This window comes from Nanorana parkeri, unplaced genomic scaffold (genome assembly GCF_000935625.1).
Source record: "Nanorana parkeri isolate BGI_ZX_2015 unplaced genomic scaffold, ASM93562v1 scaffold1208, whole genome shotgun sequence".
Classification (NCBI taxonomy): domain Eukaryota; kingdom Metazoa; phylum Chordata; class Amphibia; order Anura; family Dicroglossidae; genus Nanorana; species Nanorana parkeri.
The window spans coordinates 277,399-292,255 of NW_017307476.1; the positions used below are offsets into that span (position 1 = coordinate 277,399).

General features: G+C 40.4%; 1 protein-coding gene across 1 annotated transcript in view; it reads right to left on the reverse strand.

Annotated features, from left to right (window-relative positions):
- The window catches only part of LOC108796994 (protein unc-13 homolog C-like), a 260,177-nt gene extending 245,740 nt beyond the window's left edge, over positions 1-14,437 (reverse strand). Inside the window, exons 1-4 of the mRNA XM_018568562.1 lie at positions 14,428-14,437; positions 13,345-13,496; positions 6,345-6,508; positions 904-1,054 (exon numbers count right to left, since the gene is read on the reverse strand). Of these exons, the coding sequence (XP_018424064.1) occupies positions 904-1,054; positions 6,345-6,508; positions 13,345-13,496; positions 14,428-14,437 (477 nt within the window). The remainder of the gene's footprint in view (positions 1-903; positions 1,055-6,344; positions 6,509-13,344; positions 13,497-14,427) is intronic.
- Between the last annotated feature and the right edge of the window lie 420 nt (positions 14,438-14,857).

Below are 14,857 nucleotides of genomic sequence, written 5' to 3' on the forward strand. Positions count from 1 at the left end.
GTCCTCCCAGTTTCTGATATTAGGATGTTGGGAGTTTGTGAAAGCATCATAAAACAATGTTTAATAAACAAGGTTAGTGGTTAGGTAGCAATACCACAGCTGCAACAAATAGAACTGGTATAATATAAATCATCAAACATTTGCGTAGCATGAGATACCATGATAAGCCAAAGCAAAATGTATGATTTGTTTTGTATATTACCAAGGCACATCCTGCATTGCCATATTGATATTATTTAGATTTTGGGAAGTGCTTTTTTGGCAGTGAAATGCACAGCTAGCACATTTATCTCATCACTCGAGGTGTTTGTTGTGTCATATTACAGTATATTGCAGTACTATGATTATATGTGTGTGAGAACGCACATGTGTAATAGAAAGTTTATTGAGTGCTGGTCTACGTTTTTGCAGAAATATCTTCTTCAACAAATAGTAAGTCTTTAATAACATACTATGGGGTGTATTTATAAACAATTCACAGAGCCATTCATGAACTTATTTTATGTGTGATTATGAGCAAAAAGCACATTTTTTTAGGATTTTTTTCCAGATCAAAAGGTAATATAAAGAAAATAATGCATTATGGCCACAAGATAGAGCTGAGAAGCATAACAAATAAATACTTCTATCCTATGCTCTTCAGCTCTATCTAGTGGCCATAATATAGTATTTTCATAATATTATATTCGACTTTCAAAGAAGATATTCTAATAACATTCATTTTTACATGCACATAGAATGAATGTTCATTGATTCTGACTAGATGAATGGCTTTTACAAATAGTTTATAAATACACCCCAATGCATTAGGTGATTGATGTTTCAAGGGAGGAAGAGTAATATGAGGGAAGTTTTGTTCCTTTCTGTATTGCCTTATAATTTTTTTTTTTTTAAATCACTCACCCCAAAATTTGTTGCAGCAAATCTATCTGATGCAGAAACATTAGTTGATACAGTGGTATGCGCATAGAATGCATTTATATTTGCCAGCAAAGTACTCATGACGGCAGGGACACCTGGGCACATGTATTTCGAAGACAGACAAGAAAAGTGCCTAGAAAAGATACAGAACAATAAACAGTTTCTTAAATCATCTGGCTACTTTAGTATCTTTAATATCAGACAAGGTAACATCGAGGCATTGGGATTTACATCTATACTGTACAGTGAACGTGCTTTATCTAATAAAGTTAACACTGTTGAAAATTATCATTGAAACTTATAGTGCCTGATCTGACAAAACTTTTTTTTTTTTTGTATAGAGGGGGAAAAAAGATTAGACCTGCTCTTAAATTACCCTGCAATCTCTGGCTCTATTAGAAGTATTGTTCCCTCACTTACTGTCCAGCTGATAAAAGTTCTATCAGACGGATAGTAAGAACAAAGGCATCAATAAAAATCTGACAAAAATCTGCCTTACTTTACTAAATAAAAATCATTTTAATTTCTGACTGCATTTCTGTTGCCCTCACTTCCTATATATTTCGAAATATGTGGTCAACTCGACAGGAATTGGAGTAAATCTATGTAACAGAGCCCCAGATATCAGTAAAAACATCATAGGAGTTTTAATTATTACCTACTCTGCTACTACCTATACAAACTTAAAAAAAAAACGTTTTGTCCGGAAATACACTTGAAAAGCAGTGGATCCGTATGGCTCTTTTTTTTTCTTTGCTAACTTATTTCCTTTTGTAAAACAAGTGTAAATGTTTTGTTGATGGGTTAAAAACATATTTATCCCCAATGCGTCCTTCCTCCAGGTATCTTTTATTATGGTTGTCATAGAGCATGTGTTCTATAAATTATTTTGTATCGTATTTGTAAAATGCTGCTGATGTTTGCAGACGCTTCTGCCATCTATTGTTGGTTACTAGGCTGGGGGATGGGGTTGTGTGGCCTAAACATTGGAAAAGATCTGTTCTCCTCACAAGGGGATTTTCTGTGGGGGTGTCAAGGGCTGTGTTGATGCTAAGGAGGCATTATTTGTGTAGATTGTTTTTGAGTCCTGGGTACCAGAGAATTGGTGAATGCTCTTTTTTGATCATCAGCTTAGAGTTTGTAAATACATATGAATATTTGGGCCTGGAATATCTCCCATTTCATGATCCCTTACAATGGCCCACACTGATATATAGGGGGTTATTCATTACATAGTTACATAGTTAGTAAGGTTGAATAAAGACCAAGGTCCATCGAGTCCAACCTATGTATAATGGGTGAAGCGTTTGAAGAAGGCAGGAGAAGTGAACATTCTAGGCCATAATAGCCGATTTGGAAAAATTCTCCAATTCACATAACTTTCCAGTTCAGCTATGTTGTCCTAGATTGTTCACTTCTCCTGCCTTATCCTTTTGTGAATAACCCACAGAGTGTTGAACATGATTTAAAGGAAACGTTTACTGAGCATATATGGCTGTAATGCTGATCCAATAGCTTCAATGCTGCCTGACTCACTTTGACCTATGTAGCTACATGCTTGTTATGGGTCAGTGACTCAGTATGTTTTTTTTTTCAAACAAATTTTATTAGAATTTTGTGATACAAACACAAAAGCACTGTCTGCGCATCTGCATGTCGATAGCGCACGCTTTAACACAGGTGACATCAAGAACAGACACGTACAAGCCTCAATCGCAGGCCATATTGCAGAAAACAGTAACAAGAAAATAAAATAAAAACAAAATAACAATGTTCTATGCAGTTTAACATCAATAAATTGCATCTATGATAGGTGTCTCGACACAGATTTTTATGCAATCGACCTAGTGCCATATAGTAAATAGTATGAATACAAATGACTCAACTATTCCTGTTATAGGGCCAGTTTCCCCAGGGTGTTCGACATGTGACCCGTTAGATACCATTTTGTGTAACTGAATGGTTTAACAATTTGACTAATTTCAGCTGTCGTGAATCAGGAACAATTTCCATCTGCGGAAGAAAGATTTAGCAGACGTATCAGCATGTGATTCTGCGTCTATTCTTTCCCTACCAAAGAGAAGTTTGAGATTGGTGGATTTGAGTGGTGAACGTGGAGGCAAGGGAGATTTGGAGGGAGACCCAGTATTTGTAGCATCCAGCTGATTAAGGAATTGTAGTGCTTCATCCGGATCCCGGCATGAGTAGTTGCGACCTTCAGCCGTGGTAAGATGCAGGACGGCCGGATAGGCCAGTGTGAATTTTTCAGTGAGCATACCTCACTGAAAGCTTTCCTCTGTTTCGCCACTTCGACCGAGTAATCTGCGAATAGTAGTATTTTATTCCCATCAATTTGAAGAGATTTAGCAGCTCTATATTTTTGTAGGATCTGGAGCTTGTCGGCGTAGTTAAGGTACCTGACGATAACCGGTCTCGGTGCCTTGGCGTTGTCTTTTGGCTGCCCCAGGCGGTGAGCCCTCTCCGCTGTGCAGGCTGCAGAGACCCCTAGCAACGCCGGGATAGTGGATGAGCAATTCGTTCGGCTTGTATGACTCAGGAAGACCCACTAACCTCAGGTTGTTGCGGCGAGAACGATTTTCAAGGTCTTCTATCTTATCTTGCATCGCCCGTGAGGTAGTGTCACACATAATAAGCTTCGATTGAGCTTCAAGCAAGTCGTCCTCCAGTGAGGAAATGCGGTGTTCCGCTTCTTTAAGTGCTCGTGCCTGTGCTGACAGATCCTTCCTGATTTGGCCCATGCTGTGCTGAATGGCTGTCTCCACCGCCTCAGTGATAGTCGGTTTCAGTAATTTGGCTACCGCAGCTGCTATTTTGGCATGTGTGCTGTCCTCATCCAGGCCCTGCACCTCAGAGGCCGGAGACACGCTTCTTTGTGGGGAAGTATGTGGGGCCGCCGCCATCTTGGCTACACGTGATTCCTGAGTGAGCGCCCGAGACCGATTAAGTGATCGGGATCTCGATCTGGATCGTGCAGGCGCCAGGAATCGGTCCATCCCCGGGCACCGGACACTCTGCTGGTTCAGCAGAGTACCTGTCACGAGGTGGGTAGCCGTTTTTTAATGCAATTAGGATGCCGTAACGGGAGCGCCGTCTCCCTGCTGCCACTCACATGGGTGCCGGAACCGGAAGTCGACTCAGTATGTTTTGAGGCCAGAGACAGCCAGGCAACTAGATATTTCAAAAGAAGGTCAGCACTGGTACAGTCCCCATTTTCTTCAGTGTGTATTTCCTTTAAACAGGGGATTTGAGTCCTTTTCTCATTTGAATGTGTGAAGGCACGGAAATCTGTGTAAATCTGTGGAAGTTTGGAGGGCATATGATTTCATTTTTGAGTGGGAATCTTTATTTACTTCGATATGAGCCATTTCTATAATGGTTAAATAAGAAAATGGCTTATTTTAGGATGTAGAAGAGGGGGTTGCATTATATCTATTTTCTGTGAACTTATCTGCCTTTTACAGATGCCCATAAGCACTGTGCCAACCTCTCTGATTAATGAAGACTTTCTCCTTGTTTATCTATTTCTTGTTATGAATGAGAACATCACAAAATCAACCAGGTAAACTTACCTGGTATATCACTTTTGTTTTCTACTAAATATTAATTTACATCTTTTTTTCAAAGAGAAAAATTATTTCTCCCTCCATTGCAGCGATGCTTAATTTTGGTTACAATTTGACGTTGTTGTCATATGCATCATCCTGTTAGCTAGCTGTGGAATCCATACACTGTTATGATCTTATCTGGTCTATAACAAACAATGCTGGGAAAATTGTTTGACAACAGGATGCTTCTGTGGCCTAAAGCTACACTGAATACTGCCTCCAGTAATTGTCAGACAAACAATGTTGGCAATCTTTTTTTTTTCTTGTATAAAATCATGTATCTTCTAAAGCATTTTAATATGATGAATGTACTTCTATCCTCCTGAGTTGTAAGCAAGTGAATCTTTTAATACTTGGGAGTACAATAAGCAGAGAAGCCGCAGTGTCATTTTTCAGGTGTTTATGAGGATTTGGCTGCTCTTGGGTTTAAATGGGTAGCAAAAGAGCTGTGTTACTGAGTCACAGTTCATTAGTGTTATTCCAGAGGTGGTAAATCATAGCAACCCATTCTTACAAAAAAACACAGATTATGAATGAACATCAGTTGATAACTCCATAACATCTCCCCTACCAGCAAGGAATATTCAACTCTCTATGCTCCCTTACTGCCTCCTAATTTCTTTGGAGCCTTAATTATGTCTCTCCATCTGAGCAGGTCTCCTGAGTATGGGGGACCATGTGGGCCCGGCCTGACCTGAATACTGTCATGTGTGTGTTTGTTTTGGTGGGGTTGTGTGTTTGGGGGATTAGGGACGAGACCAGTGACATCATGCATTCATGTAAGCTGAATGCAAAAAAGGGCAAAATGATCATATCTCTATAAACAGACAATCCATCAAAAGGATATCTTTTCAACAGGAACCAATAAACGTGGACAGAGGTTCTAGCCTTCCTTCACTTGCCAAAGTTTATTAAGGCAGTTGTCCTTACTGCATTGATAAATTGACCCTCCATGGCCCTCAAACAGTGTATAAGAGGTTTATGGCAAACACTGTCCCTCAGTTTTGAATAATGTTGGTGTGCTGATGATGCTACCACTTTATATTGTCTGTAAGGGAGCTTTCCCATGACGTCTTGGAAACAATGCTGCCAAAAGGACAGAAAGTGAGCGCAAATCTACCTAATGCATCAACAATATCAACAGCAAGCTGAAAAGAACATTCACTTCCATACTCTGTTCCCCCAAAACTGTTCTTTGGCGGTTGGTGTGCTAAATGGGTAAGCCTGCCAAATTCTCAAGGTTAAGCCTAGTCTTGTAATAGGACTAAAAAGCAGTGATCTAATCATCAACTTTAGCATGAGATTTCTAGGCGCATCTGATCAAAAACAGTGTATAGAATGCCCGGGGGTTCCATGGTTACAAGGCAGCAACATTTGAATGTTTTGAAAATTAAGAAAAATATAAGCGGTTTACAGCAGTTTATAAAAGAAAATCAACTGTTTGCAAAATGGCTTGTGTAGCAGTTCCACATGATGTGTGTGTATAGATATAGATATATATATATATATATACACCCACACACAAAAAAGTGGAGATATCCTTTAGGGAGATTGCTACATAAGTGCTGACTGCTGAATGAGAAAACCTTGACTGTCTAGTATTCTGACTCCAACAAATGAATAGATCTTTGATTATCTAGCATTCTGTCTGTAACAACTTAATAGACCCAAGTGTAGAAGCAAAGAGGCTATATTCACTGAATAGAAGTTACAAACTTCTGTATATATTGTTCTTTATTTGAAGTTTGTACTGTATATCAGTTCTTTGCTTGTTATTAATGGAGCTCATATACTTACGTCATAGCTTGATAAATAGACTCTATTCCATAGCGCATTGCAAATTCATCTACTATTTCTTGTTCAGAGTCGTCAAAGTAAACCTTCCAGGCTTCATCTCCTTTTACTTCAGGGATCTTGACACTACCATTATTCTGAACTTCTGTCAAGTAGTGGAATAAGTTCTGTCGGAATAATATGTTTTATATTGTTAGAGACACCTAGACTCAGGATAGTGCCAGCTTGGTACATATGTCCGAAACTGTTCAGTCATTTCATTTCAATGCACAGAACTGAGGTAAATGGAAAGGGATGTGCTTACTGAGAAAAAACATAATTTACTGCATCAATAGAAAAGCAACATGTGCCTAGATAAATGTGATATGTTCTGTGGAAATGGAGAAAAAAACTGCTAGCTCACCAGTTCAAAGATAAAACTTTTCTACTCTACCTGCTGGGACCAGATAGACTTACTGTAGTCATCCCAGTCAAATCTAACATTTATTTGAATGAGTTATGAATCAAAATAGAGCCTTTTATATAACTGTATACTGAAAAGAGAAACATTGTTCAGAAACCTACTGCATCGCCAAATAAATCTTAGCATTCAACAGTATAGCATAGCCAAACTAATGAATAATAAAACATTTTCTGGGTTGATAGATATTCAACACATTAAAAATGTATATTGTTCTTATAAATATTACTGTGTAAACTCTGTAACAGTCACATTTACATGATCAGGAATGGTATAACAAAATAGAAAGTATGCAACGAAAAAGACAAAAGTATAATAAAGATTGACCACTACCAATTATGTTTTTCATGTACCAGTCTAGCAGAAAACATACAAAATCAATACTCTTTTGCATATCCTTTACAACATTTGAGCATGCATGTTTCTATAACCTTTATACTCCTAGGTTTGTCTCTTGTCTTTCTCATTACTGTGTGGTTAAATCACACCAAACCTTGTCATGCATCACTTAATAGGAGGAAGACCAGTCTGTGATGCTGAGTGAAAATAACTAATGTATACCAGATTACTGGTTCCAGTGCAATTTTCCTGTTATGTCCAAAAATTACTGACCTTCTTGCTTCTGTGAATGTAGTCAGAGTGACCCATTTGTGCAATACATTTACAGTGGGCTTGTACTATCAGAATATATGACATGAAGTACACATACACATTTGTTTCCAGTATGTATGTAGTGCTCGTATATTATGCAGCACTATACTGAGTACATAAGTCCATTAACATCAAATAGAAAATAACCTTATAAAGCGATTTTTTTATCTAGAAACTATTAGGGCTTACACATTTAATTAGCTCATATTTATTATAACTGTACCTAAACAGACTGCCAGCAAAGTGCGGGAAACTTCTGCCCTCAATTTTATGCAACTGATGCCACAGTTGAAAGATGCCTAACAAAAAATAATTAGTAACAATAATGAATGTGGTTTTACAATTTAAGTAAACTGGGGAAACTTGGATGGAATGCTATTGGTGCCACTTAACTCAACCTGTCAGCACATCCTTAAAGTGGACCTAAAGACAAATAGGCACAGTCCTATGAGAGGTCCCACAATGTAACCAAAAATGCAACAGGCAGAACAGTGCAAAAGTCTTACATTATCAAGTTCATAGAAAAAAAGAATCACATAAAGTCTTCCTACAAACAGTTTCAGAGAGCCCTCTTTCCTTGGGAGATTGAGGTCATTCACCTTCCTTTCTCCAAATTGTCTAACCCTCCTTCTCAGCTTCAAAGATCACAATCCTTATTCATTATAAAAAACTGTATACACTGATGTATGTGAAAAGTTTAAATCATCCAGGTCATGGTATATCTGTAAAAGAAATCAAGGCAACTGGGCTTGCTGTATTTTTCTTAAAGATATTTAGCTGGTCATCCGACTATCTTTCTCAATGTAGAATGACGTGCACAAAATGCATTTGCATAATTGGAGCTAGCAGGTGTTATTTACCAGAGAGAGGTGTGTGTGGCTGACAATAGATGCCTTACCCCCCCCCCCCCCACCTCTATTCAAGCTTGACTACTCCATTTTTACATACACGGCCTGTTTCACACCTCTTTTGAACCAGTCCTCCTCCCTGTCTAGGATGTGTACTTGTGTACTTGACTGCCTTCAAAGGAGTAACCTTTTTCCTTTAGATGTAGGTACACTGCTGAATCCTGACCAGAGGGTTTGGCTCTTCTATGCTGTGCCATACGCTGGTGCAACTTCTGTTTTGTTTCATTGACATACAATTCTCAGCACTCCTCAATGCACTGCTGTGCACAATGTTGTTCATCATGTGTTTAGGAGTTGGGTCTTTTGGGTGAACCAGTTGTTGCCTCAGCATGTTTCTGGGTTTAAAGCAGACAGTGATGTGATGACTAATAAAAATCCATCTAGGTTTTTCAGACACCCCAGCTACTTGTTGGATGACCATATTCTTTTGTTTTGTGATGCATTTCACCCTCACTGGTAGTCTTGGAGAATTTTTGTATAAGTCATTCTGAATTGAGAAAGCTAGTCGGATGACCGGCGAACGTCTTCAAGAAAAATACAGCAAGTCCAGTTGCCTTGTTTTATTTTTTAGATGCATACCCTGATCTATCCTTTCAATTTTTTTTCCTCTAAGTTTGATTTACTAAAATACATGCACATAATCTAACACAAAGGACTTAGTATGGTGTCAGTATTGATGAGCATAGTGGTTCAAAAGTGTTTTCTCAGATATTACAACTAGGGATGTCCCGATACCGATGCTAGCATCGGAATCGGGCCCGATACAGGGCATTTTGACAAGTACTTGTACTTGTCAAAATGCCCCGATGCCTAGCGCCGAAGCTTGCGCTGTTTTTTTAATTTTTTTTTACCGTCCGTGGGGTCTTTTTTACCGTCCTCTGGGCAGGCTGGAGGAGCATCACGTCACTGCTGTGGGTGGCGCTCCAGGTGGGGTCCTAATGTGGTTGGCCAGCGACTGCCCAGAGGACTCCGCCTGTAGCTCCGCACACAACAGTGACGCGGCGCTCAGCGCCGCCGACGTCCGTGGGTTCCCTTTTACCATCCTCTGGGCAGGCTGGAGGAGCGTTGCGTCACTGCTGTGGGCGGCGCTCCAGGTGGGGTCCTAATGAGGTTGGCCAGCGACTGCACAGATGACTCCGCCTGTAGCTCCGCACACAACAGTGACGCGGCGCTCAGCGCCGCCGACGTCCTCGAAAAGGAAAAAGAAAGCATTCGGCACCTCGTGAGGCACCTCCATTGAACAGGCAAGAGTGAGTAAGGGCCTGTGCTGGGATGGCAAAGAAGACAGTCAGTAGTTGCTCACGATAAGGGGTCCTCACTGTCCCTATGTGTATGCACCATGGGTATCAGTACCGTCAAGCACCCAGGGCACATGCCCACATCCCTGGGTGCTCAGGCTGCTTCCACCCACTGTTGATCTGTGGAAGTGGGTACAGAGGAGAGCTGGAGGGGGGGGGGGCAGAAGTGCTGAGATGTGGACGGGGATTTAGAGATGAGCTGTGGCTGGGTGGTGAAGAGGTGAGGTGTGAAAGGTAAGCTGTGGCGAGGGGGAGCAGAGTTTAGCTGTGGACAGGGGGTATAGTGGTAAGCTGTGAATGAGGCGGCAAAGGTGAGCTCTGAATGAGGGTTACAGAGTTTAGCTGTGGACATGGAGTTCAGATGTGAGTCAGATGGTTTTTAAAAAAAATTTCACCTGTCCCTTTAAGAAAAAGTATTGGTAGTTGGTATAGGCAAGTACATGAGGGCCAGTACTTGTACTTGGTCTTAAAAAAGTGGCATCGGGACATCCATAATTACAACCATATTATAATTATGTTTTCCTGTATAGTTGCCTCTTCTGGTCTCTGCACTTCCAACAAATTAATCATTTCACATAACCTTTAAAAGTTCACTTTTTTGCCTGCAAGACCATGTAAAAATAGAGAAAAGGCTAGGAAAGGTGACTGTACAGTCACTGTAGTCAGACACTATAAAACAATCAAAATAGCTAAGAAAATAACTTTCTGGTACTTCACTCATAATTATTTACAACCTTCTCACTAATTTTATCTTGATTAGGCAGACTGGGAAATATATGAAACAGAGTGATCCTGGTTTGCAGAGTTGTATGAAGGATTGTTTTCAATGAAGCTAAGAAAGATGACAGAACAGTGTGAAGAAGCCGGATGACATCAATTTCCTAAGTTGCATCTGGAAAGCAGTGACCTGCTATAGATGCTTGTGACCATGAAATGCTGGGGATCTTATGTTTTATATATTTCTTCACATTCATTTCTGCATGATTTGGCACATTTTAGTGTACCTATGCTTGTAGGATGACTCATGTGACTGTGCATGCTTACTATAGGACGTCAGGGACACTTTAAGCATTTGGTTGCTATTTAGAAATGGGTGTCGCAATGGGATTGATGTACTAAAGGTAGATAGGCTGTTCACTTAACAAGGGAATGTTCCCTTAGCTTAGTGAATGAGGTGAAGCTCTGCTGACTTTCATAATCTAATCATGTTCAAGCAAAAATACGTTTTTTTTAATTTTCCTTGCATATCATTGGGTATTGTTTGCAAAGTGAATTTTCACCACAACCTGATTTGCCTTTAGTAAATCAACCACAATGGTTTGTGGCCCATTCTCTTGAAACACCAACCTGATGTGGAAAGGAATACAGGCACCTATTGAAAATAAAGGAAGGCACACACTCGCCAGCTACCCACCTTTTTTCCTTAAGAATAACAGTTGATGAACTAAGACTGGATAGGCATACTGAAACGTATCCACTCTATTAGGAACATCCACTTGCTTGGAAATGCCTTTTTCATGACACCACAACATCTGCCTATACTTATAATCAGTAATTCCGCACCTTCTTGATGCTGCCAAGGGTCTCATCTCTAAACATTGGTGATCTGCCAAACCTCTCCTGATTATGGAATGACTCCATACACTTGTCTATATATGTATTATGGAGGAACTGACACACACCTATAGAGGTGGAATATGGGCATGATGGCTAGAGTTTAAAGGCTCTTCCACTTATGCGAAACACATCAGCCCCAGGCCAGAAATATGACTCATTCATTATCTTGTCCACAGGGTCATATGAAGTCTTTGTATGGATGGAGACTGGTCTGTCTTCATGCTTTTGCATACTTTGTACACATAGGCCCCAACTTTTGATAATATTGATATGTCTGATGTTCTCTTTCGTTTCTTACATGTTTGATATATAGCCTTTGTTTAGAGTTACTAATATCTTAAATTGACTACAAACAATCCTCCTTTTCTATACCTACTGTGTATAATTGTCTGTAGGGTCTATTCACTAAGCTGCTGAAGGATCTAGCCGTAGCTTCGGCTATTCCTTCGGCTAGCTTTGGCCCCAGGAGAACCGAAGGGCTGCTGTACAGGCTATACAATATAGCGCGTCCAGCTGCCGAAGTCGGCCGAGCGGCTCAGTCGAGCCGAAGGCATATGATTCGGCTCGACTGAGCCGAGGTGAAAGCCGAAGCTGGCCGAACGGCCGGCCGACAGCCTGCTTCTGTCATCGCACGGCTGGCTCCGGCCACTTGCAGAGAGATTAGCATCCCTGGTTACCAGGGACGCTGATCTCCAGATAGCCCAGCTCTCCCGGACGCTCCGGCAGTCTCCCGCTATTAGATAGCGGCTCCCGGCCGCACGGGAGAGAAACACTTTCTCCGGAAAGTTTTACTCTGCTCGCTCGAGCAGAGTAAACTTTTCCCTGCTCTGTTGTCTTTTTTTTTCTTCTGACATCAGAGGCGTTGGCTGCCATCAGAATAAAAACAAAAACAAAAAAAACAACAGCATAGGAATGCATTGCTACATTCCTATTGGCTATTTCAATTTGCAATAGCAGACTAGCTATTGCACGTGCCCACTGCTGCTATCAATCAGCTGACCGGACTTGAAGTTCTCCATCAGGTCCCCTCTAGTGATTGACAGCAGCAGAGGGCGGGTGCAATAGCTAGTTTGCTATTGGCTATTGCCAAGTGAAATAGCCAATAGGAATCTAGCAATGCATTCCTATGGTGTTGTTTTTTTGTTTTTTTATTATTCTGATGGCAGCAGAACCGCCCTGCCAATAGAAAACATTTGGGCGGAGCTGTCACTGCTAGCTCCGCCCAACCGTTTTCTATTTTATTTTTTCTACTTTTTAACCTGTTTTTCTATTCTGCTCGGTACCACAGAGGTACCGAGCAGAATAGCCGAGCCGAATGCCGCTATTCACTCACTGCTGTTCGGCATCTTTGAGAATAGGCCGAACAGCAGCGAGTAGCCTGCCGGAGGTTCAGCTTAGCCGATCCAAATGTTGGATCGGCTGAGTCGAACTCCGTCTGCACTTCGTGTCGGCCGAACAGGCTGAGCCGTTTTGGCCGACCCGAAGGCAGCCGAAGCTGCCCGATGTACGGCTGATTTCAGCCGATATACGGCTGGAATCAGCTGTACAAGCCTGAAGTGAATAGCCGAACAGCGTTCAGCTCACTTCGCTTCGGGTCGGTTAGTCACTCGGCTGCCTATGGCAGCTTAGTGAATAGACCCGTGTGTCTTTCCCCACCATAAGTTCTTTGTCTTGACAATACCATTCCATATTATATTTTTATGGCTCAATGGATTGCCGTTTGCGAAAAGTGTAAACCTACATGTGTGTATTTTCTTTATTCCAAAAATCAATAAAAAAAAAAATTTATGAACTGGGTACTACTTATTAGCCAGCTCAATTAATTATATTCATAAACATCTGCTGTGTTAATTGGTTAGATATAGGCCAGATTAATGTGAAATGCAGTGTTCATCTGTTCTCAGTACTACATTGGCCATCTCCTTCATAAAGAGGATAGACTGAAGTAATTTCCTATTTTTCATTAAAGCATTGACTAGACATTAGCTGCTCACATCAATCCACTTGCTCTCTTAGACATCAGCCTTTCTAGCACCTAGCAGAAATGCCAGCCAGGGCCTCAAACTTACCTCGTGCAAACACGTGTACTGTATATGGTATGGAGGCACATTCTCTTCTCCCTTAATTTCAACATGGATCTTCAATCTGATTGCACCAGACACTGCCGATTTATCTGTCCTTTTTTCTGAAAAAAAGGTAAAAAATTGGTAAGAAATAATTGCTTTTTAACAGTAGCTATATCATTTCTATTGATATTTATGGGTTGCAGACAGATATCATGTTCTAGAATTCTATCCACTTTGATTTAATGTTCTATCACAAAAAAAAATCTAATTGTCATTTATAGTGAATATATGGCAATGGTAGTGAAACTGATAATTCACTCTTTTTTATTCCCTATTAAACAGTTACTTATAACTTGCATTGCATGTTTTCATATATTGTATTAGTTCCTGGTAAAACAGGGAAAAAATAAAAGCAATCTGGAGAAATCAATTACCATATAGCACTCTGCAGTTTACATATCACTTTTTACTGGTGTCATTTAAATACCAAATACAATGTATTGAGTTGATTGACTTTTCAAATTACCTTTTTAATACAATTTGCCTGAAGCTACAGTGACAAAGGCCTTCTATTTTATTTAATACTACATGAAATGTTGAGTCTTCACAACCACAAATATAAACTCTGGGCAAAATTTTTATTAACCCTTGCAGTGGGGCAAACCCCACACTGCAAGGGTTAAGTGCTCCTTTTTGCTAAAAAAGATATACTCAACTGAATTGTGGAGCCAGCTTGCTCTTAGACCGGTCCTTGGAGCCTCTCTCCCCGTCCGCTGCAGCAGTCTAAGGTCCTGTAAGTCATCACGTTCTATACACAGTGCATAGATGCAAGGACGCTGATGAACATTCCAATGTTGTGGCGCAAGAGGAGACAGGCTTCACAGACCGGAAAAGCAGGGAGCCTACAAGTTGTTTGAGTGGGTGTAACACATTTTTTTTTGCACCTAGACAAAAATGAGTAGTTAACTATTGCAGTGCAGGGGTAGCCCCACTTCCAGGGGTTAATACGAGTTTTGCCCGCATCTCTTATATATGCAAAAAACGTACAAATATATTACAGTGTTAAAAAATGCCTAACAAGTTTACCATGCTGCATTGATGTTTTAGAAATAATACATTTCAGTTATTTTAGTCAAGCGGTGCAAAGTGCACGGAATACGAGCAAACCGTATTTAACTCATATCCAATTAGAATATTATACTTACTCTTTTACAGTAAACCTTTAAAAACTCAATCATTGCTCAGAACAAGATGTAAGGAAATACATAAATGTGCCTTTACCCTGTACATGTATTGAGAGGCCTTTAGTGTCCACCCCCTCCAACCAGTCTAATTGATCCAGGATCAGTTGTGCCCTCATCACCACCTGCACTTACACCTGTCCCTTATTGTATGTATTTGATGAAAGACTCAGACATGTGCCCTGTTTTAACCTATAGCTGATCAAAGGTTTTCTTCCTATATTGCACTGACAGTAAAAGTACCCTCAGTGTTATAAAGTTCACCCAACTTCAAT